Source organism: Zonotrichia leucophrys, chromosome 6, assembly GCF_028769735.1.
Source record: "Zonotrichia leucophrys gambelii isolate GWCS_2022_RI chromosome 6, RI_Zleu_2.0, whole genome shotgun sequence".
NCBI lineage: Eukaryota > Metazoa > Chordata > Aves > Passeriformes > Passerellidae > Zonotrichia > Zonotrichia leucophrys.
The window spans coordinates 4,356,623-4,380,059 of NC_088176.1; the positions used below are offsets into that span (position 1 = coordinate 4,356,623).

At 43.7% G+C, this 23,437-nt stretch overlaps 1 protein-coding gene across 1 annotated transcript in view; it reads right to left on the reverse strand.

The window, feature by feature from the left end:
* Positions 1-1,816: 1,816 nt before the first annotated feature.
* HTRA1 (HtrA serine peptidase 1) overlaps positions 1,817-23,437 on the reverse strand; it is a 34,090-nt gene continuing 12,469 nt past the window's right edge. Inside the window, exons 2-9 of the mRNA XM_064717278.1 lie at positions 20,091-20,190; positions 19,537-19,741; positions 9,800-9,994; positions 9,088-9,120; positions 7,810-7,924; positions 6,708-6,765; positions 5,282-5,377; positions 1,817-2,548 (exon numbers count right to left, since the gene is read on the reverse strand). Of these exons, the coding sequence (XP_064573348.1) occupies positions 2,380-2,548; positions 5,282-5,377; positions 6,708-6,765; positions 7,810-7,924; positions 9,088-9,120; positions 9,800-9,994; positions 19,537-19,741; positions 20,091-20,190 (971 nt within the window). The 3' untranslated portion in view covers positions 1,817-2,379. The remainder of the gene's footprint in view (positions 2,549-5,281; positions 5,378-6,707; positions 6,766-7,809; positions 7,925-9,087; positions 9,121-9,799; positions 9,995-19,536; positions 19,742-20,090; positions 20,191-23,437) is intronic.

Here is a 23,437-nt window from a genome sequence, read left to right on the forward strand (position 1 = left end):
AGAAAAACTGTTCTTCCACATCTCTGCTAATCAGTAATCATAGTTCAAATATTTAATAATCATTTGGAGAATACTTTGTAAGAAACCATCTGGGTAGCTGTATGGTTGGATACAAGGAATGCAAATTCCAAATATTTTCCATATGATATTCATGTGGTTACCAATATCCACTGCACAGAAATTAATTACAAATTAAGAGAAGGTAAAATAGAAAACCACTTTCAAAGTGAATGGCTGCAATATGAGACCATCTCACATCCCACTGGATGGAGCTCAGGGCTAGAATTCTGGTCAAATATTTCACTAATCCCAGTGACCCAGGAAAACCATTTGCAGAATTTCATTTGCTTCTTTCCTAATGCCCACACAAAGGAAATTAATGAGTTTGCATATTAAGAGACCACAACAACAAGCAACAGCAACAAAGAGAATCAATCAGCTCTGCAAATTGTGCAAGCGCTTGTTTTGAAATAAAAAGGCAGATGAAAAATAACTTTGGTTTTACAAACAATTTCCTGGCTTTGGGGCTTTAGTTTAATTTTTGCTAGTTGGGTTAGTTGGAGTAGTAGACAAGGCAGGTGATTTTTAAACTCATTTTTGCTGAGAGCTGTGTGTCACAGGGCACAGACTGCAAAACACACTGGCACTTAACTGTGAGCTGAAACGAAAATCAACATCAGCAACATGAACAAAGATGCTACAGAACACTTCTGCAAGGTCATTCTTTGCATTTTTGGGGCTAGAAAGGATTGCAGACTGGCACTGCTTGGGCAGATTTTCACACGTGTGATTTTCCACAGCCATGGCATAAGGTGGCAATGAGGTGTTCCATCCTATCAGGAGACAATGCTGCACTGAAAGGCACACTGCAATTAATTAATGCCACACACTGTGTAAAATTACAGTGATCTAGGTGAGTAAGGGCAGGCACTGGCAGCTGGGGATGGGAAAGCTTCTTAAATTGGGATAAACTGAAACAGAACTGAAATACAGCTGGGAGGAGAAGGAGCCCTGTCAGGAATCCAGCTCTCGAGGATTTATTGCTGCATTTGGGTGGAATACAGCCCTTTCTTTAAAAACCATGAACTGCCAGCTACCCAGCTGGAGAGGTTTACTAAAACATTCTTTTTCTAAAAGAAGAGCCTGTTGAGGAATGACAGTCACCAAAACTTGTCTACAGCCCCTGGATTTATTCTCTGAAATGCATATTACAACAGAGGAAAGAAAAGGCTGCTTAGCCTATTATTTACCCAATGAGTAATTACCTTGTAATTAGGTGTAGCTGATTGTTCTCCTTCACAGCACGACAAACCCACTCACCACCCCCAAGCTTCAAGGGCATCAATAAACATATGTATGAAGATTAATGCCTGTCAGAGGAATGCCCCATATCCCAGAGTCAAAACCAGGTCCATACACATACCAGCACTCCAGATTTGGACAAACCAGGCCTGTTTAAAAGAGCTTAATGCCAGGACTAAATGGTTACAGATATCCTGATACCTGAACCAGAATGGTATGAGATCTGTGACCCACCATGTGGCAATTTCTACAGTGGGCAAACAGATTCCAGGCATTGGTGGGGTTGTAATTAAAAGAGTAAGGAAAATGCATTAACATCTGGAAGACAAAGGCAATATGACAAATTCAACCCAGCCTCGCTGAGGAGAATAGATTGCACAAAAGCACAAACACAAGGCACATTCTGAAAAATAAGTTGTGATTAAATGATGATTAAAGGGAGACCACCAGGCAGATGTGCCACGCAAAGAAAACCACTCCATAAGGGGAAGCAAAATGAGTCACTCACAAGAGGTACTGTTGAATTCTTTTAATAACACTAGGAAAATATCATAGTATTAAAGTCCTGCACGGGGTCCTTGGGAGGTTATTTGGGTTGGGATTCCTTTTGTGTTTATAAACCAAACTTTATTTCCCAATTGTGTTTCCTTTTAGGCTGACTACTCCTTTACAATGGCATTTCCAGTTAAAACACAGCTAACCTATAAATACCTGAATGCCACAACACACATTGTGTGCGTGGGTTGTGTTTTGTTTAAGTCTTAGAGGAAATGACAGGAAATTTACTCAACACAGGGATGCAAACGTTGATTTGTTAAGCAGGGGGATGTAAAAGCCAGTAAAGAATACATTGCATACATAATACAGAAGGAAAAAAAAAATTATCATCAGGAGTATGTGAAATTACACTGATTTTGCACCTTAAACCTAGTAGAAGTTACTCTGTTGGCCAATACTAATCCACTGAACAAGCAGAATGTTGGTCAGAAGTCTAACGTTTTCCTGTACCAGCACAGAGAGAGTACAAGCAGTCCATTGCTGTTAAAAGAAAACATGAAATCCAGCTCATGTTTCTGGTTAGGGGTCGATTTCCTCGGGAACTACTGTGAGCATCACATCTTCGTTGCCCCTGCGCACCACCATGTGCAAGGTACTGTCCTTTTTAATGATGTCACTGACATCACTGGCTGAGCTTATGGACTGCCCATTGATGCTTATAATCACATCGTTGTCCTTCAGGCCACCACTGAAAACACAAAGCAGCAATGTGTTAGAATTGCAGTTTTATTTTTAGGGGAAAAAAAATTCTGGATTATTATTATTATTATTATTTCCCACCCAACAGCAGACATGGCAGCCGTGAGGAAAGCAATCAGAATTTATGAAGCAGTGAAGGTTACAATGAAGTGCAGAAACCTCAGAATCTGATGGATGTACAAGTTTGATGAATCCCATATTTCAGTGCCTTCAAAAGAATTCGCTCTTGCAAATAGTTAATTCTGCAATAAAGATCTTAGGTGTTGATATCTGTCTTCTAAAATAATTGCAACAAAGCAGATTGATTTTAGAGGGGAGATTGCCCAAGCTTTTGTTCCTGAACACACAGAGAAGAAACCCAAGTGGCACTGTGTGTTACTGAGGGATTTCAGCCCCTGTTCTCCATACAGAGCTTGCTGGCAGCCACTTCACCCACCCTTCATGGTTTAAACCTGAGCAGGGTAACACATGTAACTATCTAGTTTGGTCAAAAAACTAAAAAATCAGATGTCACCAAAAATCGGATGTGTCCTTCCTCTGCTGCCTATAGCAGCCAAATTCCCTTTTTCTGACCTCCAAATCTGAACCTTCCTGACTCAAAGCAAGCCAGGGCAGAAGCAGGGCCGTGTCTCTCCTCAGGCTTGGCTGGGGCTGCTGCCAGCACCAAGCAATGGCTGGTGAGGGATGCCACAGACCACAACATCTTGCCCAGTCTTGCACAACGATCTGGCTGCAAGGGATGGAAAAATCAACCAAGACAGATCAGACATGATTCAACCCTTCAGAAGCATAATCCTTCACAAAACCACAGACCACTCATCGGCCTCTTCCACCCACAGAAGGCGCCTGACACGAGTGTCTCCTGCAAGCAGGGTGCCCTTGGCCAATGTTTGCAACAAATCTGGTTGCCTACAGGAGGAATGGCTCAAAACATGTCCCTGGAGGAGGCCATTGCATGGTTTTTCATGCAGCCTCTCCATGTGACTCACAGCCAGGACGGGTCACTGCAGCTCTGCTCCTGTGGCCCACCAGGACATCTGTGACACTGTGATATTTCCTGAAAAATCCCTTCACCAGGATTTCTTCTCCTGGGAAGATGAGAAGCCTCAGCTTCTCCATGATTTGCTCCTCTGGAATGTGGTCTAGAGGTTGTTTATCCAAACACATGAATTGTTTTTAATTAATGACCAATCACCATCAGCTGTATCGAACTCTGAGGTGTCAGTCATGAGCCTTCATTATCATTCTTGTTTAGCCTTCTGATGTAACCTTTCTCTTTCTTTAGTATAGCAATTTAATATAATATATTATAATATAATATAATATAATATAATATAATATAATTAGCTTACTAAAACATAGTCAAATTCATCACCTTTAATCATGCGTCTCTGCGGGGACCTCACAACACCACACATCTACTCAACACGTGCTGGACAGATCAGCATAAGAAGGAAACCTCTGGGCCAGGGACTGGGAATGGGGGGACAGAGCCAACATGGGCTGCATTTTAACTGCCAGGCCATCCTTTGGATGGAGCACCTTGATTTGTGTCTCCCTTCACATTAGGTTCACCCTCTCCAAAGTCCCTCTCCCACTCTCTGCTATCATCCCCACTCCCAAAATGACTTTTCTGCACCTTCAGGCTGAACCTGAACACCAAGGCAGAAACTCCAGCCCCACACTGGAGCAGCCAAATCATTCCTACACATTCCTTCACACTGCAGACACTAACAAGGATCATCTACAAACACAGCAGAAGTTCAGAGAGCACACTGGACAGCTAGCACTGTTACTTACACCCAAACTGTCCCAAAAAACACCACCCAGCCATCCTTGCAGTCTTCCTAAAAGGCAATGTATGCCTGCCCCAAGCAGCTCCCTGCCTCCATGCCTTTGGTGCCACATGAGGCTCTTTGCTGCCACAAGGATTTACTCCTCTCTCAAATGATCCCTAGTTTCAGAAAATGAATAAGGTTTCCCATTTCCTGCCCTGGATTACCGAGCAGTTTCCTATCAGGCAAACCCTGAGAGAAAAGTGTCTCCAGCAGAAGCCAGCCAGAGCAGTGCCAGTGACCACAGCCCAGCTGCCAGGCAGGGACACCAACCAGCAGGGCCAGCTTCTGAGCAAATCCTGAGTAACAGGAACAGAAAAAGTCACTTCTCCAAACCCAAAAGCTCTTCCAGTAATGTGGCTGCTGACAAAGCTCTCACATGGAAGAATGCCTGCTGCCAAGAGAGGATTTCAGCCCCAAGGTGTGCCAAGGGAGATGGTGGGTTTGGCCAGCACTGAGGTGGACATTTCTTCCAAAGTGGGCCCAAAAACTCCTCACTTGCTGTCCTGCAGTGACCAGCAGGGCCATGGAGAGTGTGCAGGAACAAAAGTCTCTATTCAGCACTGGCACTGGTACAGCAGATGCCTTGGAAGCAACTGCTGAGAAAAAGGAAAAAGGAGTTTTCACACCCCCTGAATGCCTTCCCTTGGGCCTGGAAGGCTGACAGGGCTTCCCTGCAATGCCCTGAGATACAGTTACAGGATTGCCCATCAGGGACCAGAATGAAACCACAAACCCATTTCCAGCAGACAAGCTAACAGCAATCAGATGGGCACAGCCCTGTTAATTGAGCATAATGAAGAAAGCCAGTGAAGCAGGGAACAGCCTCCATCGTTACCCCCTTGAGTCAGTGGCAGTGGTTTGGAGAAAAAAGCACTTCAACCTACGCTTCAGCTGGTGTTTCTGGAATGACTTCAATGACATAGGCCCCAGAGACAACATCAGGGAAGTCTTTATGGCGATCCTTCAGCTCTCTAGCTTTGCTGAAAAATGAAGAAATAGCAAAAAAAATATTTTGTCAAGACAGGAAAAAACCCCCCCACGCATTTTGCTGAAGTCACTTAACACGAGTTGAGCTGTTTTACACACATTGGTCTGCCACTTCAGCATTCATTTTAACCCTTAGATGCATATTTCAGGAATTATTACATTTTTTTTGCAAGCATGCAGCTTTTTAATGTCTATTTCTGGTAAAGGCAACCATTTCAATAGACACAGACAATCAGAGTTTAAACATTTCAAAGCCTTAGAACTAGCAGATCATAGAATCCCGAAATGGTTTGGGTAGGAACGGACTTTAAATCCCATCCAGTGCCCACCCTTGCCATGGGCAGGGACATTTTCCTTTATCCAAGGGTGCTCCAAGCCCTGTCCAGCCTGGCCTTGGGCATATCCAGGGATCCAGGGGCAGCCACAGCTGCTCTGGGCACTCTGTGCCAGGGCCTCACCATGCTCACAGGGAAGATTTTTTTCCCAATATCCCATCTAAACCCACTCTCTGTCAGTTTGAAGCCATTCCCCCTCATCCTGTCACTCCAGGCCCTTTGTAAATAGTCCCTCTCCATCTTTCTGTCAGGCTCCCTTCAGGTCACAAAGCTCCTCTACTCCAGGCTGAACAATCCCAATTCTCCCAGCCTTTCCTCATGGCAGAGCTGCTCCACCCCTCTGATCATCTGTGGGGCCTCCTCTGGACTGGCTCCAGCAGATCCAGGACCTTCCTGTGCTGGGGACCCCAGAGCTGGATGCAGAACCCCAGCTGGGGTCTCCTCAGAGCAGATTAGAGGGACAGAATCACCTCCTGCAATCCTGAACACCTAAAACAACCCCAACCCCACGTGTTTCAATGCTTTGTTCTACCTGTGGATCCTGCACAAGGGAAAACCTCTGGTTATCTTTACAGGACATGGCACTACCTGCTCATGAGTCTCTTACAGCCAGAGCATGAATAAGCAAGTCCACACAAAAGCTTCATTTGACATTAAGTGAAGAGTTTAATGGAAATAACTTCATAGAAATGTAGGAACGCACGTGGCTGACGTAGGCCATGAAAACATACAACAACATGGATGCAACCCCAGGACAGAGCCACAGTCACCAGCTACTCTCTTCTGAAGCATTAAGGAGAAGGAAAAGCCAGGAGTTGTTTAAGAGCTAGCTCACAGGAGAGTCCCACCAGGTGGCAGCCGCAGAGGAGGAGGTGGCCAGGTCTGGCTGGGTTTGTCACCAGCACAATCCAAATCCACGTCCCCAGCTGGATCCAAATGCATGCAGAGACCACGCTGGGAAAGGTGAGGAGCCACCCTGGGTACTTACCTGGGGGTTAGGGACATCATTCGTATGCCAATGTATTTCTTTTTGGTTACAGCTTTTCCTGCAAAAAGAAAAAGGGGTCGTGATCAGCTGCCCTGACCCAAAGAGCCTCTGGCTTTCAAAACTTTATCTTCCACTTGTTCAGAATGTCACTATATGAAACAACATGGGCTCACACACTGCTGCTCTCAAGGTGAAAAAAGGGAATTTTTTTTTCTGACTCCAACATTTATAGATTTCCAAAAGTGACCGTGGATTGGAGGGTGACAGTGCCACCTCCCCAATGGCACTGGACAAACCAACAGTGCATCAAATTTCTCTTCTTCCATAAAAGAATGCAAAACAATAAGTTATTTACAGAAAGTGTGTGAGAAAGTTTGTTACAAGAATGTAAACATCAGAAGGCTTAGAGAATCTTAAAAAAATCAAAGTGACAGTTCAGAGTTTTGATATTTATATTTTTTTTCTATTTTTTATATGCTTGGCTTGCTTGATGGTAGCATACGTTTTATAGTTACGGATAACTTGAGAAATACTGTTTATGGTTACATTTACTTTTTGGTTTTGTGTTTACTTATAGCTGGCATTTTTATTTTGATGGTCTGAGGTATTATGAGTTTATTGAGTTAGGAATAATTTTTTGTGTGTATGTTTTTAATTTAGGTCTATTTTTGACACTTTTGCAGTTTGGTTAAATTGCTCATTGTTTTGGTGCTTTTTATTAGCTTTATTTTTGGGGATATGAGCACTTCTATGGTGGACTTTTACAAGTGTTTTTTTTTATGTTGCTAGCAATGTTTTTTTACTGTCAGCAGCTTAAATTGGTTTTTTTACAGTGTTAGTTAGCTTTTTTTTACTTTTTTAGCCATTCTTACAGAGTGTTGGCTACTATTCATGAATTAGTGTAGAAATAGAGTTTTGGCTACTTTTTTTAAATCTTAATGCCAGCCAGGCTGCTGGCTTTCTGGTTTATCACTGTTTTCACAGAATGGTTTGGGTTGGAAGGGACCTTAAAGGTCACTTATTTCCAACCCCCTGCCATGGGCAGTGATGCCACCCCCTAGAGCAGGTTATTTTCTGGTTTTCCTATTCCCAAGTACTGTACCTTTAGCTTGTCTGTCATGGGATTCAGTTAGGAACTTCTTTATTTTATCGGATGGGATAGCAAATGAGATGCCTGCTGTAACTTTTAATGTGTTAATTCCAATGACTTCCCCATCCTGGAGGAAAAAAAAAAGAAAAAGCCATTATTAGCAAATATGGAATACCTCAAAGAGAAATGGATTGTTTCATCCAAGCAGTCACAAAGACAAATTCACATCTTGTAGCTGGTCTTCAATTTTCTTTAAGTGTAATTTTTTGAGTCTATTGATAAAACACTACTTTGGAATTTTGGAAAATCGGTGTGATTATTCATCTTGCTGCAGAAGAGGGTAAAATTGCAAAACTGGGCAATTCTCATGCTTGCAGCAGATGAGCAACACATTCTGCAGCTATTCTGTGTTTATTTCAGCAAGCACCACATAAAGCATGGCACTGACTGCTCCTGAGACACTATTACATAATAACTTAAAGAAAAATACAGTTTGCCAAAATCAAACTGTATTTTCCTGGCAATAAAACTCTGAGAGCTTTGGATGAAACACCTCTGATGTCATCTCATTTGAAACCTCAGCAGTTTCATTCTCTGGTTCATCCCAGACAAAAACTCTCTAACTACAGGTGGTTTTAAGTGAATGTGTGCCGTGAATTGGGTGGGAAAAAAATTGCCAAATCTCCTCCAAGGCAGAAACTCTGAGTGGTTCTGAGTTTCAGTCTGTGCCATGCCTCCTGAGGACTCAACCCCATGCACCCTCAGGAGACCTGAGAGCTCTCACTCAGTTTTGCAACCTGCTTCAGTTCATCCTACAGTATTGGCAAATAAACCCTAATATCCTGAAAATATGTGGATTTTTTGGTGGATTCAAAATGAAAGGGTAGATACATTTTGGAAATATTTAGCTGAGTTTCTGTGTGAAAAGAAAATAATTGCCAGCGGCAGGGTAAACAGCAAGGGCAAACACCTCACTGTAAAATGTGTTTTTTTCCTTTTTGCAAGGCTTGAGCTAAAAAAACATTACACTTATTTGAAACTATGCAAACCATAAACATCCTAAATATTGAAATCCAAATGTAGCTTTTTGCCAACAAAAACACAGACAACTGATTAGTAAGAACCATGTGAATTTTGTGTAGTGAGCCAAATATTGAAAACTGCAAATCCCACATCTGGTGGGGGGAGTTTGCTTTTTTTGTTGGTTTGGGTGGGGTATATTGTTTGGTTTTATTTTTTAAATTAAACAGAAATAAGCTTGACACCAAGCAAACTTAGAGAAACTCTTACCAGATTTACTAGGGGTCCTCCAGAATTCCCATACTGAAAATAAACATAAGGACACATTTTAGTATTTACCTCCTCATTTGTTGTAAGCAAAATATAAAATAAATTTTTGCAATATTTCTGTCGTACTGTTTCCATTGTCTATTAAATTCATGCAATAGAACATTTTTAAATAAACCATAAACCACAGTTTAACACCACTCTTTTAGCTGAGCTTTGCAAATACTTTCGTTTTCCTTCTCCTGCCAGAGTAAGTTAAGAAAGCCAAGGTTTTCCTTTTGTTTTTTTAGTGCCACTCTAGAAACTGAGAGGATTTTAGGACAGCTCTGGGAGCTGTCAGTGAAGATTTCTTACAAGCCCAAGATCTGAAGTACAAAAACTATTGTTTAGCCTTAACGCAGAAACAAACTTGAACCCTTAAACGAAGCTTGGCTTTTTTTTTTTCAGAAAACAAGATGGATTTCAAAAAAGATAGTTATTTGCCAGAGAACATTGCCTCCTCCCTTGCAATCTGCAAGGATTTTGAAGTGAAGGCAGATATTGTGCCTGGTGTGGCTCCTTGGGGGGATTTCTCCGTAACACCAAGCGCTGCTGCGGTGCAGATGTCCACATTTACAGGGAGAGAAATGCTCCCTGCTCCTCAGAAGGGCATCCCAGGAGGGATTTCTGCTGGGGAAAGGCCAGGGCTGAGGGCAGCAGCCCGGAGGGGACGTACATTGATGATGGCATCCGTCTGGATGTAGTCCATGTCGGAGTTGCGCAGCCCCAGCTCCTTGCCGCCGCGCTGCGTGGTGCTGACAATGCCCGTGGTCACCGTGTTCTGCAGGGAAAAGGGGCTGCCAATGGCCACCACAAACTCCCCTGGCCTCAGGTCTGCAGACTGGCCCAGAAGAAGAACTGGCAATTTACCCTGAAAAATAAAAAAGAAGAAAAAAAAGAAAATTCGAAGGTTAAGGCACTGCTCTGCTGGCAGAACAAATGTTACGGAAGGGTGAATGCATTCACAGGGTAGAGGAAAAGGGAGAGAGAGGCTTTCATCCCTCAGGGATTTTGTTCTGCTTTCTTTGAGTATTTTGTGTGTGGGTTGGTGGAGAAACATCCAGTGTGGGCTCTTTACACTGCAGAACTTTTCCACAACAGGTACCCATTAAATCGAGAACAATTCAAAGACCAAAGGAATATTTATGCTCTGCTGTACAAAGCAAACATCTGATGATACTAGAAAGGAGCCACATCCAACACTTCTTGAAATAATTAGCAAACAGCTGCTTAAGTAAAAATATGACATTGTTTGAGAGTGAACACTAAAGTATCATGAAAGCAACAGCCCAAGAGTTTTAAGCATGCATGTGTACAGTTAAAAGCATTTTATGTTCTGACAAGACACCAGCTAATGATTCATCTAAATTTCTTTTAATAAAGTATCTCTTCTAAATAATTATATTCCCTCCTACATACAGTGATGTCCTCCTCTGAAGATGTTAGGATTGAAGGACCTGATGTGATTTTTCTGTTATGACAGTGGAGGATACCATTATACTTTCAAGATCTTATCACTAAACACAATAAATATTACATAGTTGAAGACATTCCCACTAAAACATTCTTAAAATCCAGCAAACACTGCATTGTACAGCAATTAAAAATAAAAAAGGGGGGGAGGTTGGATCCACACACTTGTTAATGAATCAAGGGTGTTCTGAAACAGGCCATACTTCAAATAAACACTTTTTTTCTTCATCACCTGCCTGTACAATACACATTGAGTGTCATTTCTTCCTTTCTTCACACTTTTAAAAGCCAATCTCTACACTTACAGTGATGTGACATGTTTTTAAATATTTTTATCTGTTGTCTAAATGATCCTGGCCCTCCCCAGGTAATTTAGCCATATATTTAACCCATGGTCTTTAACCCATGTCACTAGACTATTTCTATTAGCAGCAATGAACACGTATAAGTGCAGGTTTAGACTTAAGGATTTGGAGGATTAGGTTACTGAACCCAAAAATCAAAACAGAATTCTGGAGGCATTTATCTTTTGCTTGGCAAAGCTAACTTGAACCTAGCTTTCCTCTAAGCTTGACCTACTTCAAGTTTTGGCAAAAAGGGAAAATATTGAATGTTTAATTTGGAAACTCATCGCTGGCTCTGGTTTTGCTACCAGCAGTTTGAAAGCCTGACTCAATAATTCACCCATAGGGACAAAAATTCAGTGTTATAAACTAACCCAAATTCCCATCACTGTGTTTTTCACCTACAGTTTATTTCAAATATCCTAAGAGACAGACAATGCCTCCAAATTAGAAAACACAAAATAATGGCATCAGTTATCACTATATGCTGCTGCAAATACAGGAGTCATGGTTTTAATGTTCAACAAGACTGGTCTTGTGTATCCTTTATCCAGCTTTGTTACAATCCCACCAGGGAAGTTTTATTCAGATGAGCAGATTGTTTCAATAAAATTCATTGCCAGCTCCCAGACAGGGTAAGATGCTTTATGCAAACTTATCTTTCAGTCTCCAGACAGCAAGAAAATAATTAAACCAACAGAGTGAGCTGGGAAAGCAACAGAATAAGCAGCAGAGAAAGCAGAAAGCATTTCCATGTCTGTTTGCATTCAGAGGAAAGTTATCACAACCAGCAATGCCCTACTGATGAATAATAATAATGATAAAACACAGCCCTTATCAGTGCCACAGCCACAGATAAACCCAGCTGTGGCTTAGCTCTGGGAAGGATCCAGCAGCTCTGCCCTGTTTCCCTATCACTACTGCAGCAGAGAATCAGCAGCAGCATCCCAAGGCAGCCCCTGATCCCAGGCACAGCTCCAGGGATGAGTCCAGGGCAGGGGAATCAGGCAGTTGTGCTCAGCTCACACAAACAGCCCCATCTGGGTCATGTTTGGACACAGGGAGCACCCTGGCCCTTCCTCCTCCCACCAGATGCTATTGAGCTTACGCAGCACGTGTTTGCAAGATGTCATTGGTCAAAGCCAGCATCTTCTTTTGGCACTGCTCTTCCTTCTTAAAAAAAAAAAAAAAAAAACAAAAAACCAAACAAACCACACAAAAGACAAAAAGTGTCTTTTGTTTGTGTCCCAGTGCACTGAACACAGATACTTCGCAGAAAAAGGGGACATTTATCAGCAAATGAAACAGAGACAAGCAAAAGAAAACAGAATAGTTTTTCTGTTTCATTACCAGGAAGAAAAAAAAAATAAAGGCTGGTCGTGTACAAAGTTAAAATATTTATACAATGTTCCTGAGTTGTAACAACAGTCACAAAGCCAAAATTGCATCTGGCAGCAGAGAGAAAGTACAGGAACGGCCTGTGACTAATACAATTGTGATTGTGCTGAGTTTTCAGGGCTGTGCCTATACTAGCCAGGCTTCAGTTCAAGCTCTGATGCTGTATGGATTGGCTGCAGGTCACCCCTGTGATTCAACATGCCTTCTGGAAAGTCTGGCTAACCTTTCCCTTGCTAGAAACAAAAATCCGTTGCAAAAACCTCCTGGTCCTGCACACATAATGAAACACAGCTTTGGAAAACGTGTCCTGTATTCCCTGTGATTTCCTGGTGTGGGGCAGGACTGACACACTGACAGCAGTGTTATGGATATGTGTTAATATATAAGTGCCCCTAAAAAACAATGCCATGAAGAATTGGGTATGATGAATATATGTGTTGTCATGGCTGTAAATTTGGGGGGTTCTCTCTAAAATAGCTTAAAACATTGCCACACTCAGTATAAATTTTCAGTTATAAAAAAACCAAAACAAACTCAAATATTTATTTACATTGTGCACGTGGTTTTGAAATGAAACCAGTATAAAACCTATGAAAATCCTGTGATAGAGTGAGACAAACATCCTTCTGCAGCCCAGGAGGAGCCCTGGCAGTGCCAGGCAGGCAGTGCTGTACCAGGATCATGTCAGAACATCCCCTTCTGTGCCCTCACACCCTGCCTCTGGCAGGCTCATCCCAGGGAGGTTCAGGAATCCTGGTGAAATGAGTGTGAGTTCAGGGCTCTTAATAACTATACTTAATAAATGTGCATTCTTCAATCTTTACATAATGTCTGATGGCTCTCAGGATGACATAAGCACCCCTCCAACTCGTGATTCTCCTGCTTTGACTGCAGATTTGCCAGTGCAGTTAATTAAAAGTGCCAGGCAAAGGACCATGCCTTGCAGCACAGGCAGCAGGGAGCCAGGAACACCCAAACCCAGCTCTCCCAGTGACTCACTGCATGGCTTTGGGCAACATATAATACCTTTTCTACCCCTGTCTTTTCTAACTCTTGCTTTGATGAAGCCTTGGGGCTCTGCTGGATCCCTGTTTACTCAATAAAACAAATCTGCAGGCAGGCATTCTGCAAGCACACAGAAATAGGACCAAACATGCAAACCCCTAAGTGGCACATGACTCACTGTTTACACCCAGACAGAGAAGGAGCCATTAATTAGGGTTAATATTTTAAGACATTGGCATCCCAAAGGGCTTCAGACGTTTTTATATATGGATTTGACTCCAACCCTGGATAAACACAACTCCCACGACATGGAGAGCTGCACACCACCACAAGAAATGGCTCCAGCCACAATAGGACACAGCTATTGTGGCACGAGAGGAGAGGTAGAGATCAGCATCATCAGCCAGAGGGACTCAGAGAAACATAGAATCGTTTAGGTTGGAAAATGACGCAGACATCTTTTATGAAAAATCCTTTCCTTAGGATTTTTCCTCCTGAGAAGCTGAGAGGCCTCAGGAACAAAATGTAAACAATGGTTATCTGCTGCTGTGGAATGCAACAGGTGCATCTGTGATTGGTCTCATGTGGTTGTTTCTAATTAATGGCCAATCACAGTCAGCTGTTATCATTCATATCAATCACAAACCTTTGTTATCATTCTTTCTTTGTCTATTCTTAGCTAGCCTTCTGATGAAATCCTTTCTTCTATTCTTTTAGTATAGTTTTAATATAATATATATCATAAAATAATAAATCAAGCCCTCTGAAATATGGAGTCAGATCCTCATCTCTTCCCTCATCCTAAGACCCCTGTAAACACGGTCACAGGAAAAGGCCTCTGAGATTATGGAGCCCAACCACTAACCCAGCACTGCCAAGGCCACCACCAACCCAGTGTCCCCAAGTCCTGCATCCACATGGCTTTTAGATCCCTCCAGGAAGGGGGATTCCAACACTGCCCTTCTATGAGGAAATTTATCCCAAAATCCACCCTGGGCCTGCCCTGGCCCAGCCTGAGGCCGTTCCCTCTGCTCCTGTCCCTGTTCCCTGGCAGGAGCTGTGCAGAGCCACAAGGGCCCCTGAGCCTCCTTTGCTCCAGGTGAGCCCTGCCCAGCTCCTCAGGGATTCTCCAGCCCCTTCCCAGCTCCTCAGGGATTCTCCAGCCCCTGCCCAGCTCCCTCAAGGATTCTCCAGCCCCTTCCCAGCTCCTCAGGGATTCTCCAGGCCCCTTCCCAGCTCCTCAGGGATTCTCCAGCCCCTTTCCAGTTCCTCAGGGATTCTTCAGCCCCTTCCCAGCTCCTCAGGGATTCTGCAGCCCCTGCCCAGCTCCCTCAAGGATTCTCCAGCCCCTTCCCAGCTCCGTTCCCTTCCCTGAACACCCTCCAGCCCCTCCATGTCCTCCTTGCAGTGAAGGGCCCAAAACCACCTCAGGATTCAAGGTGCAGTCCCAGCAGGGCCAGCACAGATGTTCACCTGGTGTCCTTTAACAGCACAACTTGAGTCAGATAAAATAAGTGAAATCTGGACAAAATAGCTCCAAAACTAAAAGAGGAGGAAGCACAAAACCACCACCAGGCACAGCCACTGCCACGGAGAAATGGAAACCAGGAGACAGACAGCCATAAGCAGGAGGTGTTTTGGTTTGAACTTTTTCATCCATGAAATAAGTGAATGTGTCTCCATGCTGGCACAGAAAGCAAGTAAATCCCTCCTCTGTTCTGTAATCCCCTTCATTTGTGGATGGAAAGTCAGGAATTTGCAGGAAGCACTTTGCAGTTCAATAAAGGGATGAAGAGGAGACAAAAGTTCTGAGTTCAATTTGTGTTAACCAGCGACAGATCTCCTTCATGCTTCTTATTTTTAGGTGGGAAAGGCACAGATGAACACTAATTCAGCAGTGAGTGTAACTCTGGCAAAACATGTAACTGTCCTGGGAATTGCATTTCTGTTCTGACTAATTCAACTTTCAGAATACGTTGTGGCAAAACAAAACCACCAGTCATGAGCACATAAAAATATAGAATATCATCTACAATCTAGAAACTGCTTGACAGAGAGTCAAAGAAAACAAAAAACCCAGGCTGAACACATTACAAGCCTCCAAAAGTATTTCATCTATAGTTAGAAAAGCAAAACTGAGTCTCCTTATCTAAATATGGAGCATGGGAAGCTTGTAGGAAAAAAAAAAGAAGAAAAGGACGAAGTCTTGTTTTGATATGTCACCAGCTTTTCAATTGCCTGGCAAGAGATTGCTGTTCTCCCTTAAAAATAAAATACAAATGAAATTACAATTAAATAAAATAAAAATAGCAATTAAAAATATGCTGGTGCTGGCAGACCCACCCTGGAGATGTGAGTATTTTGCTGCATGGGAAGCTGGACCAGCACATTGTCCCCACAGTGAGGGCTACTAGAAGCTGAAGATGGCAGGAAACCACTGCTGCCTAAACTGATGAATAAACTGGAGTTAAGATCCAAGCTTTTTACAAGATATTTCATTCTTATGGGTCCTGAACACTTCTGGAAGCAATATGTGGGCTTCCTCAGGCTCCTGAGAGGAAGCAGTGTATTACCCAGCCACAGATTTCAAAGTGAAATAGCATTTCAGAAAAGCCACTTACATCTGGTGTCCAAGTAGTTTGTTTCTTCAAAATGTGGGCTATTAAAATATTGATGCATAAACAGGGAAGTTTGCTTTCCTGCCTCCTCCAGTTTGTACACACAGGGGAAAATCAAATCCCCTCTGACCACAAAGATACAGACACTCATTGCCTCAGGAAACCACCAGGGCAACGAGGGCAGGAGGTCTTGTTGATTTAAAAGTGTCAAACAGAGTGTTTATTAGTCAGATGCAGGAGAAACCTTAAGCTGAAGGTTTCAGCTGAAGGGCTGAAATGTCACCACAAATTAGAGATGGGTCACAACCCCACAGCTGCTGCACCATGCAGATGCCAAATCCTGTCTGGGGTAAAGAGACAGGAACTGGCCACACTGAGGAGCAAAAATCTCCAGGACCTGGCTTGTGTTCCCTGCGTGATTTCAGGGTCAGTGTCTCATGGCTGGGTTTTGAGCATGTAGAAAGAAGAAACATCTCAAAATAAAGCCATTCACCCTGCTCCCCCCATCATTTTTGTGGACAGAGCTCGATTTCCAGGGGTGAAAAGGGTCTCCAGAAAAAGCCACCTCCACCTTCCACTACTTTGGGCTTCCAGTTTCCATTTGGGTTGGTTTCTTTCATAATTCTGCCCCCCATTAACCCTGACATTGTCCATTAAACCACCCTGAAATTTCCTCCCCTCCTGCTGGTGTTTATTTGTCAGCAGCTGTATCACACATTCTGATTTAACAAGGTAGTTATTTGCCTTGAGATGGATCCCACAATGCAGCTCTGCCAGCAAAAAAGCATCTGCTGCCTTTGGGGTGTTGTGCAACAGTTCTGATGGGTTTCACACTCGCTGCAGTATCACACGTGCCACGCAGGACACATTATTTATTTCACCAGTCCCTGCCTCTGCTGCCAAAATCCAGCTTTTTCTAGAGAAATCTTATGAATTTAGCGTGTTCATATCCAAATTGTCTGCAACTGCACTGCTCCTTTCTAGTGATGTGCTCTCCTCCTTGCATTTGGAAGGATATTTAGATTGGATTCATGGCTACCACATTGATTCCAATCTTACTTCCTGCTTTCAACACTCCAGCAAACTGCTCAGTGTCACCACAGACACGAGAAACACTGGTGCTCTCTTTTATAGACCGTAAAAACAAGCACATTTTAGGACTGGAACAACTGCTCCAAGGTTTCTGTTCCTCATTGACTGCAAGATGTTTTTCCACGGAGAAGAATTTAATCAAGGAAACGGTTCATCCTCAGTGCTGCCCAGATTTTACCACCCTTTTCATTTCCTACTGCACTCAGCAAAGCCAAATTAGTTCTGGTAATGTCTCTGACCAGATGTTCACACCTTAGAGGGAAACAGCATCCAGGCTGCTGCAAAATCTGAGCAGCTGTAGGAATACCAGCTGAGAGCCTGATCCCAGCTCTGTTCCTAATCACAGAGCATTCTTCACCCTTCAGATCCTGCCTTAACATGCCACACATAAAAAAGAAGAAAAAACCCTTCTGCATCTTTGATGTCACCTTCAAATAATTTATTCCAATTTAAGAACTTCACCTCTTACTTCAGAAAAATTCTTAAGGATGGTTTTCCATGCCATTTCCAGATTTTTAAGGGGTCATTTGTACAAGTCCATTGAAGTCTCTGGCCAGCAAATACATTTCAAATATGTGATTTTAAAAAAGTCTTTCATGCATCTGAATGACTGCAAGGCATTCCAGCACAAAAATGAAAGTTCAAACTGAACTTGAGAGGGTATATAAAAATGCCCTATAAAAGTTCAATCTGAGAATCAATTTCTCACCTGACCACATTTCCATTTTAACTTTTTTTTTTTTTTTGTGTGAACACATTAAGCACTGTTTTTAATTCTCAAATGCAAAGCAACACCTGTCCTGTGAACAGAGGTGCCTCAGACTTCACCTTGTGATTTCCCAGTGCCATGTTACCAGATCTGGCTGGAAATCTGGGTCTCCCATCCCTTTACATTTCCCCCAGTCTTCTCAAAATCCTCCTGAGCTGCAGTGGGAGGCCAGGAGGAGAACACCACCCAAGGTACTGCCTTGTACAGCTGATAAGGTGCTTCCAAGGGCAGCTCAGACCAATTCCAGCCCTGTTGAGCAGTGCTTTCCACCACAAGCTCATCTGGATGAATTATCTTTTTTCCAAACTGTTTCCAGGTTCTCCCTTCCCACAAGCAGCTATCCAGGACAACTAGGAGCTATTTCCTCAGGGTATGAAATAACATTCAAGCCCATGCCTGCTCTTTTGAGTCCTCAATCTGCCCATCACACCAGTTCAGTGTCTCCTCTCTGTCCCCTCTCTCCTCCAGGAGTTCAGCTTCCTGCTGCTCCAAGTCCTTCCCTTCTCACCACGTCTGCTCTCCCCTCCACCTTGTATTTCCAATTTTAAAGCATTTTTCCAGCTGCCCTTCACTCCCTGTCCCATCGTGCTCACCCCAATGCTGCCAGTGCTTGTACTGGGGATCTTTCCCTTTGTTTCTTACTGCTTTTTCTTATTTTAAGATAAAAATGAGAAAACAAGCGACGACACGAAAACAGAGATAAAAACCACAGCAGAAATATTATTGGTCCAGTTTGGTTTTTCTGCCTGGTTGCTGTTCAGAAGCTTTTAAAAAAGAAGATTTGAAGTTATAGAGGTGGCAAGGGAGCAGCAGGAGCACTCCATCCCTCAGGTCATCCAAGAGCTCTGCCTTAAGCTCTGGCTTAGTCATGAACTCTGGCACAAACACTTCTGACCTCGCTGGGGAATAGCCCTGAACTAAAACAACGCTGCAAGATCTACACATTTCTGAGTCATGTGTTTCAAATGAAGCATTCCTGCCCCTTAAACTTGGAGGTCATCAACTGACAGAGCAAACGAGGGGAGCCAACGTGAGCAGCACCCCAAAGAGCCACGTCCAGCTCACGGCAGCTCCATTACACAGCATTTCCACACAATATCCTCCTTGCTACGTGTGCAGAACCTCCTGACAGCTTTTCTGCTGTGGCAGGAGGCACAGCAATGCTGACAGAGGAGCATTTGATATGGAGGGAGATCATAAATGGGAAGCTGCTCAGAAAACCTCTTGCAGTGTAAGAACATCTTTCCAAGCTGGCTTTAATTTCCATGCTCAAGATGCTCCCCAAGGTATTTTCCACTTTACTATCTGCATCAGCAAGGGAAAAATGTGTCCTCTAAAAGCCATTTGTGACTTCAATATAGGCAGTCAAGACAGAGTAGCACAAGCAAAACACCCCCATTTCTCCTCTGAGAAAGATTTATATCAGATAAAAGTGTGTGCAAACCAGCCAGCAAATTGGGGTGCTGTTTTTTATTTTGAGGATAGACAAAAAAGTGCATTTGTAATACTTTCACTACACTGAGAGGTGACAAGATTACCACTGCCACCCACAAACTTGGCTTTTAAAAAGGTGTATCCACCTAGTTCATACATTCTCAACAACCCAGCCCAGTAAACAACTTGTTTTTCCTTCCAACCTGAAAATCAGCAACACTTTTTGGAAAGGAGGACATTAAATTAGAGGAACAAAATGTGTCTTGCTTTAACAACTCACCTGAGAATCTATTTTAATTAGTGCAATATCTGATTTTTCATCAACATCTTTAATTTTGGCTTCGTAAGTCTCCCCGTTCTTGAGCTCCACCTTCACCCTGTTCTTGTTGGTGACCACGTGGGCGTTGGTGACGATCAGCCCATCCTCAGAGACAATGAACCCCGAGCCACTGGCTACAGGAACTTCCCTCTTGGAGAAAGGAAGTCTAAAAGACAAGGGAAATAAAACATTTAGTGCTGCAAAAAGGATGAAAGGTCACAAATAATTCCAAATAACACACAGCCAAAAGGAGTTTGGTGAGTTCTTAATGTTTTAAGATATCTGCTGTTACTCTCATTAAGAAGATAAAGCCCATCCATTACTTTAGCTAATTATTTTTCCATGACTCTTAAATTATCTTTAATTCTTAAGCATGACAAATATTTATTATCTCAAAACCTCTTTGCTATTTCATGCCATCCATCAACATTTCTGTCACACTGGCAGCTGTTTTCAAGAATTAAATAAAAAAGAAAAAAAAAAGAAATAAAACCAAGACTGGGCATCTTGTTTACTTGCGAAATAATTCAATGTGAACCACAGCAGGGGCGATCTTCTCCACCACATCTGCAATAAAGTTGTATTTGTGCCTCAGGCTGTTGGGATGTTCTTGGCCTGAAATAGAAACACAGGACGTGTCATGAGTTCCTCAAGTGACTGCAGGAGGGCCATTGCAAAACACCTGAATTAAAAAAAGCTCTGAGTGGGTATCTTTCCCTTCCTTAAAAGTCGTCTGCAGCATGACCCTCGGCCCTAGATTCCCTCCCTGCTTCTCTGCACAGAGGTGGAGTGCTTTGTCCTTAGGGGAAATGAGCCATGAACCTGCTGGTGTGGGGTGCACCCCACTGGGCCATGGGGCTCATCCCTCTGTGTGCCCAGGGATGGGGCACTGCAGGAGCACAGGGCTCATTCCCTGTCTGTGAAAGGGATTTTTGTGCTCAGACGCCTCCCTCGCTGCCCTCCTTTTCTGGATGGTCTGCTCAGCCTGGATGGTCTTCCCAGATTAAACAAGCCAGCTCTGTTCCTCTGCCAACATACGCCTTCTTGGAGGGTTCTGCAGTCTCAGGCTGCTGCGTTTGTAAAATGCCGAGGACACAGAGGTCCTGACCCCGGTGTGAGCCCTCAGCAGCTGCTGAGAAAGTTTAACTTGGGTACAGGATTGGGCTTCCTTTCCCACCAGTGTCCCCACACAGCCTGACCCAGCAGCCCCTGCCTGGCACCTACGTGTGGAAGAACCTTCCACACACTCACAAAACCCCACTCGAGGCATCCTTCCCACCCTGAGCTCCACCAGCTCCATGGATCCCACCCTGAGCTCCATCAGCTCCATGGATCCCACCCTGAGCTCCAACAGCTCCATGGATCCCACCCTGAGTGAGCTCCACCAGCTCCATGGATCCCACCCTGAGCTCCACCAGCTCCATGGATCCCACCCTGAGCTCCATCAGCTCCATGGATCCCACCCTGAGTGAGCTCCATCAGCTCCATGGATCCCACCCTGAGCTCCACCAGCTCCATGGATCCCACCCTGAGTGAGCTCCACCAGCTCCATGGATCCCACCCTGAGCTCCATCAGCTCCATGGATCCCACCGTGAGCTCCAACAGCTCCATGGATCCCACCCTGAGCTCCATCAGCTCCATGGATCCCACCTTGCTCTGGAGCCACCCCCAGAGCTGTGAAATAGATAGGACAACACAATGGTTCCACAAAGCTCTGCATTCCTGGGCAGTGCTGCAACAAAAGCTCGTGGTCACTGGGTATTCAGCAGGGGCCAGTGGGGTTTTCAAATGCCTCTGGATACCCAACTCACATTGTGGCCAACAGAAAACCTGTCTGCACCAAGGGAAGTTTAAAAATCTCTGGGGAAAACTCACAGTTCTGACACAGCTCCTCCTTCTCAGGCAGTTCAGGGGCAAAAACATTGCTTTTTAAACTTGGGAGCAGCTATGCAAATTGGGAACACCCCAAAGAGTTATTTTGTGTTCCTTCAGAGGCGAGAAACACCCTTTGTTTTTATTTCAGTTTTATCTGGTGCATCCATCTCCTGTTACACAGGCAGAAGCCAAGCCTGTTACAGGCTTTCAGAGGAGTATTAATGAGCTGTGCTGCTCCCATCCATCTTTGCCATTTGGCTTCTAAATCCATGCAGAGATTAAAGCAATAAGCAGCTTGTGGATGCCGTAAGTGCCTTTGACGGTGTAAGAGGACGATTTATTTGCAGAATCATAGAAGGACTATCCCATAAACCTATCCCAATACCAAAACCCCGAATGCCCTTTGCTGTTGGAAACACCAGAGAGGAAAGCCATGCAAATTTTCAGGCACACACTGGAGGCAATAGTGATTTGGGAACAAAGTGCCCCTGCTTTTAACACTAACCAGACACTGGTTTGGTTCAGGGGTGAGCATGTTCCAGGTGAGTTCCCAATGCCAACAGCACACACTGTCCCTCAGGAGAGGGGTGCATGCTCCTCCCAAACACCATCTGTCACTCAGGGACAGGTTTTTTCCTTATTTATACCCTGTGAAACATCTCAAGGGCTTTTTAAGGCAGCCAGTCACAAGCAGCAGCCACAAAACCTGCTGTGCTGTTTCAGAAATGTTTATCTGCCTTATGAAGCAGCAACATTGATCAGGAGACTTTTGCTCTCACCTCACTGTTTTCCTCAAGAATATCAGTGCTTTCTGATTTACACGTGAGCTGCTGCCCTTGGGCTTTTGTCCCACAGAGGACATTTCTCTGATTGAGAAATATCAATTTACCAAACGATTTATATTCCCCACTAGAAATATTCAGTATCAAACAAGTCATGCCATTGCTGTAAAGCTGACATTATCACAGGGGCAGTTCTGGGAAGCTGCTACAATAAGAAATGCAGCCTGGAATGATCCACTTGCATTAAATAGGTGCTTGGACAGATTATCAGGTGGGATTAACGTGGTGCTGGGCTAAAACTCCACAGGGCACTGCTGCAGCCATGGATCTGCTTTTTGATCACTGCTTACAAAATGATTTCATCTCAGCTGCAATGCTGTAGACATCCAAAGGTCACATCCTGCCCTTGGGAAAAAAACAAAAAGCTCCACGGATGAGGGAACTACACAGGCAAAGCAAAGCTTTTTTTTCATGCCTTCAATCTTTTTTGCTTTTAGCCATTGAAGAAGAAAAAGGATGCCCAGGCTGTACATGGTGAGACTGCTAATACCTCATCTCAGAGCTGCCTTCCCTTGGAACTGGAGCCTACAAAAGCCAGGATTTCAGAGGCAGCAGTATTTTGTCCATGATCCACCTCCTCATACAGTCCCAATCTAAACTGCAGAGTGAAAAAAAAAAGTTCAGAAGTTCCTACTTTTGAAAAAGTTAGATAATAAATACTAATTCATGGCATACTGACCCAAAAAGCTCCCAGCAGCTGGCTACGCCTGCCTGTTGCTTATGCATTAGGAATTCCTGCATTGTGTAACACGGTTTTGCAACTGCTCTTGAACCACTGCCCATTTAAATGGAAAACATACCTTTTTAAAGCAAAAAAACAACAGTCAGAGCTCTGATCTTGATGAATTCATGGATGAACATTAACAAAAAAATTCCAGTAAACTGGTCTTTACCATCAACATAAAATCTGAATGCTGTAGTAAAAGTATTGATGCATTGAAAATTCTCTTTTCACTGAGATAAGGAATAATGGAGGGGAAAAAAAAGCTGATTTCTCTTTGGGATTACTGAGCTGCACATGGGGAGCTGAGAGCTGCACTGATCTTTCCTACAAGAAGCCACCTTTGTGTGTGAAATTTACCTAACATTTGAACCTAGGCAAAAAGGAGCACGTGGAAGCTTAAATGGCCATAAAAACACCAAC